Consider the following 5,346-nt stretch of genomic DNA (forward strand, 5'->3'; position numbering starts at 1 on the left):
GCCCGAAACATGAATAGAATTTGTCCATCTTTTCTTGTCACCGAAAGTATATTCAAGTTAAAAGACTCAAATCCCACCTCTCAAGCGTCTCCATACCATTTTCATCTATGTTCCGAATGTCTCTTAGAATCCATAACCATGTTCTAAGTTCTCGTTCAACAGTTCTAACCATGCTAAGTTCAACAACCTAGCCAAACCGTCCTAGGGTTTTAACCTAGGGCTCTGATACCAATTGTAACACCCCGTCTCGCTAAGCGTGTCACTATAAGGGTATTTTCGAAATTTTTTTTTTTTTTAAATAACATCATCACGCGCGATGCTTCATGAACATCCTTCACATGCACACGCAGGATCCCAAAAACCCCAGTCTTACCCGTTTAACTTAACAAGATCAATAATCTTAACAACTAAACGAGATTTCTATAAATAGGACCCAAGTTACCCAAGCCAATCCAAAGTAAGTTCGAGCTAAAATTGGGTTGGGTTGAGAGGTTGTGATGTGAGGAATCTATTCTTGAGAGAGAGGGGGAAATTCTATAAAAGGAATGAGTGAAATCGGTGGAGAAACGACCTTCGTCGGAGTTTTTGAAGTTTTGCCAGAATCTGGGTAGAAAATGCCAAAAGATAACAAGGTAAGTCGGATTAAAGTTTATATTTTGGTAGAGGGGAGAGAGGAGAATGTAGGAAAAAATGGAGGTCGAATTAGAGTTAAAACGAGAGAGATATGGCCAAAAACTTGAGAGTCTGTCGTGTCGTCGTCGGAGAAAACGGTGGTGCGTGCATTACATGCACCGGAGAGGGTTGCTCGTACAGGCGTGTGACCAGCCTTCTTGGGGCCTGTGGATTTTCCTTTCTACCTAAAAATTTCCAAAAAATTAGTATAAATTATTTATAACAAGTTTCTATAAAAATACTTGGGTTTTGGTTTACAAAAATACGTGTTTTTTTGCAAAAAACCTAAATAGACAAGCATGAACAATACACTCGAAAGGTAAACAGTCAAGGTGAGTGGTTTTTACATGCTTCTTGCTTCATCTTAATCATTCTTGGGTTCATTTGTGTGCGATATGTGACTTGTATATCATGTTTCCCTTGTTTTTGCATATTTTTTCTATTGTTTGTGCATCGCGATACTTATGGACTGTGGCTAGTTGTTGTAGGTCATCATGGTGATCGTGCCCATGAGTGTAGGGTCGAGAAGCGATCACGTGCCCATGAGTGCGGGGTTAGAGTTTGACATAATGACCAGCGGGGGTGATTGCAACACCCTTGCATTGCAACCACATGGAGAGATTTCATATTGCATATTGCATTTGCACACATGTATTTTCTTTCCTAAACCATCTCACTTAGATGTAATTATCTAATTTGGGTGTTTCATACTCCTGGGATATTCAACGTCCTAAGTATATCAAACGTGCCAGGTACCTCGGAGTCAAGTAAGGGAAAGGCAAAGAAGCGACTGAAGTCTAGTTTATTTTTCTATTGTTCATGTACTACGATCTTGTATAAAGATGAGCTAATGTAACCTTTTATCTTTTTTTGTTATTTTTATTAATATTAGACGGATATGGGTCTATCTTTATTCCTTTGAGGGTTTTGTGTCATATAAGCAGTCATTATGTATAAATATCTAATGATGCACTACAAATGCTATATAAGGAAGCTACGATGGTACTAGAGGTTTATTTGTCAGATCTTTGGAATTTATGTTTCATAGTTGTTCTTGTATTAAAGATTTATAGTGGAAATCCTTATTATCTAGCTATCAAGTTCGATCATTTCCATAACGCCTGTATGTGAGATATTAGTTTGTATTTAATATCATTGTATATTTGAAAAGTGGAGCGTTACAGTTGGATGGAAGGAAAGGGCTGGCAGCAGTAGGGAAGAAAGCTCTGCAATCAATGGTTGGACCAAATTTTTTTGGGCTCCCTCTTTTTGGGGGCCCTAAGCATAGGCCTTAGTGGCCTATGCCTTAAGTCGGCCCTAACTTTCACCAACCTATGATGCATGGAAACATTTTGGGGGCGTTGATATGGCATTTTCAAAACATTTCAATTTTCAAAAAAGAAAAAGAAAAAAAAAAGCATAAGAAACATTTTCTAACTGCTTCTGCAATTTCAAATATGTTTCAGGGCCATTTCTATTAAGGTAGTATTTGCTAAAATGAGCTAGATAAGATTGTATTAAGATAAAATTGGAATAATTTTTCAATCAAGATATGAGATAATTAAGATAAGACTAGAAAACATTCTAAAAAATTTATCAGACTGTTTGTTAAATTTGTTAGAATCTAGTGGAGGATATATGGGTTAGTTTTTTCTTATCTGTAAGTATTGTAAGCCAGCCCTTGGGATAGTTCCCCCTGAAGAAGTCCCTAAGAAGATCCTCAAGAAGCATGCCCATGTTCGGACAAGTGTTTGTCGGGTACCTCCTTCTGAAGCTAATGGAAAAATCAAAATTAATAATTATATTTATTACTAATAAATAAATAACAAAAAGAAGAGATGAGAGGGCTAGGTGCAACAAGGCAATGCTAACCTCTATAAATACGGGCAGACGACCTTGGGCGACCCTTTTTGGCCGTTCAAGGGCACCTTCCGTGCCCGTAAGACTCTTCTGCACGTGCGAGCGAGGAAGCCCCAACCCTGTGTGGGCGAAATTCCCGGACGCACACGCGCCGCACGCCCCATGACGCCCAGCCATGTATAGTGATGCCTATGCGTGCACTAGCCACGCCTTTATACTTTTTTATTTATGCGTTTCCATTTATTACTTTTTTTTAAAAAATAGTATTTTTTTATTTCCGTTTCGTATTGCATCCGTTTTTCATTTCTATTTTCGTTTCGTTTTCGTTTTCGTTTTCATTTTCATTTTTGTGCAACCTAATCACCAACATGGTAGATTTTGAACCAATGTGAAAGTTAGAAAGAAAAAAGAACGAAAAAAATAATTAAGGAAACATGATCATAACACCAAATGTATATATAAAAACAAGTTATTTACAAAAATGTATTGTCTTCTATTCCTTCTTACAGAACTTCTTCTTGTTGTTTCTCACCCAAATTTTAAAGTTGAGCGGTAACACTCCAATTTCATCACAGACTTGGCGAATTGCCTCTCTGTTCTCCTTCCTAACCTTCCATCCCACTTTCTCTGCTAGACCCAACATTCTTTCCTTCTGCTCCTTGCTGAATCTAGTTCGCGGCCTCTTGATTGGCACCTCAGCAGCATTTTCGCTGTCGGTGCTTGTGATGGAGCAACCGATCGCTACTCGCATTTGAAAATTGTGCGACCCTTCGCCTCTTTCTCGTTCTTCGCCCTCAGGAGCCTTTTGTAAGCCCAACGGAGACTTGAAACCAGGTGGGGGTCCGTAGAGGGCCACAAATTGTAGGTGGGGAGGTAGGCGGTGTTGGTCGCTGTCGGTTGGAATGTTGATGTGCTCATTATTGGTGATCACCCTTGTTTGCTTCTTGTGGAGCTTGCAGTGGTGTTGACAAGCAACGCCCTTGAGGGTTTCAAGAGCGCCTTCAGTCCCAGCGGCACGAATATCACTCTTCTCCTCCATATTATTACTACATAACCCTCCTAGTAGTGTATAATTTTCCCAAAATGATCAGTGATGGTGGTCTATATATATAAAGCTCTGGGATTATGTGAATCCTACATAATATTCTATGAATATTGCATTAATGATTCGAAGATTACATAATATCTTGCCTCGGGAATGTGAATATTATGTAATATTACAAAATATTACATAATATTCAACTGACATATTTAATACTCTTAGATTATAATATACATATGTGGAGGACGGTTTTGGCGTTTAAATAATGAAGTCATAGTCCACGTGTTGCAGGTAGTAAGAAGGATGACCATTGTCAATTTTCTAAAATGAAACGTGATTTTTAAGATTCTTAATTGTAATATAATACCTAATTTTTTTTGTTACACTCGTCATCGCCCGGGCTGGCACTGAAGGTAGGCAATCAAGGCAGTTGTCTTGGGCCATCAAGGCTGGTCCTGACCCTGTTAGCATGGGTTCAGGTGACTTGTAAACATGGGCCCATTTTATATTTTATATATATATATATAATATTAAATAATATTAAGAGTATAAGATGCTAGGGCCCTATATAAAATTTTACTTAGAATCCCTAGCCATCACTCGTAATTTTAGTGATGTTATAGTTTCCCTAAAGAATAATAAGAGGCGTGACATGGGTTATGGACATTTAAATTAAAAAATGCCTTTGGCAAGTTAAGTTTAATTTTTTAATTTTTGGGACAGTATTAAAGTAAATGTGTCTGGTTATTATAGTAAAATTAGTTTCAAGTTCGATATATGATGATAGTGATTATGGTTACAAATCTTGTTGGCATATCTAATCTTTGTTTTCTTAAGTAAAATGTACAAAATGTTTTTTTGAAAATTGCTATATTGATAGTGCTTTAAAACACTAAAATGAGATGTTTGTTTATGCGATAAATCAGAATATAAGTCTATATTCAACGGTGTCAATATCGGGTTTGATCTTGTCTCAATGAATCAGTTAATGTTTTCAAAATGACCAAAATTATATTCTATCCACATCCAAACCTAAAATCGCGCTAAAACAAAAGTAGTTTTAGGACTTTTTTCTATCACTTATTTCTTCTTAAGTTGATACAACTTTTTTAGCCAATTAAGTCTAAATATTTTGGACATGAATTAATGTTATTTATTGAAATTCCTTAGTTATTTTATCAACATAACATAAAAAGAACTAAAATTCATTTTTTTATTTTATCACAAACACACTACTTGTAAATATATATATATATATATAAATATTTACAAGTATGATTGCAAACTTTGTTGGGGTCTCTACTTGCACCGAGTCTGTAGTTGAGTTGCACCCGCGAAAGCCAGGTGAACTGACCAATTCTTTTATTTTTTAAGCCGACTCTATAGGACTTGTCTTCGTGTTGTATTGTTTCTCATCAGACATAAGAAAAATATGTATGAATAACTTTTTCATTTTCTTTATTTTTCTAAATAAAGGCTTGCTATGAAAAATTAGTTATTTTTCTCTAACTGAAAAATATTTTTGAACTTTATATTATTTGAAACACATTTTCAAGTATAAAATATTTTAGATTTTAACTAAAATGAAGCAAGCGAGGCGAGCAAAGTAAAGTGTGAGTAAACCAAGCTCGCCTTAAAACATACACCCTCCTCACTCCCCATAAATCTCTACCTCTCTTGCACAACATCTTTACATTTTACTGTTATTGCATCTTGCACTACACCAAGACCTCGTTTGACTTAAGCATTTGAAGGCCCGCGTGGGAGAAATC

General features: G+C 36.4%; 1 protein-coding gene across 1 annotated transcript; it reads right to left on the bottom strand.

Moving 5' to 3' along the window:
• Positions 1 to 3,025: 3,025 nt before the first annotated feature.
• On the bottom strand, positions 3,026 to 3,571 carry LOC127812716 (zinc-finger homeodomain protein 1-like). The gene has a single exon (XM_052353239.1). The coding sequence runs from the start codon at positions 3,569 to 3,571 to the stop codon at positions 3,026 to 3,028; it is 546 nt and encodes a 181-aa protein (XP_052209199.1).
• Between the last annotated feature and the right edge of the window lie 1,775 nt (positions 3,572 to 5,346).

This window comes from Diospyros lotus, chromosome 11 (genome assembly GCF_014633365.1).
Source record: "Diospyros lotus cultivar Yz01 chromosome 11, ASM1463336v1, whole genome shotgun sequence".
In the NCBI taxonomy this organism is placed as follows: Eukaryota; Viridiplantae; Streptophyta; class Magnoliopsida; order Ericales; family Ebenaceae; genus Diospyros; species Diospyros lotus.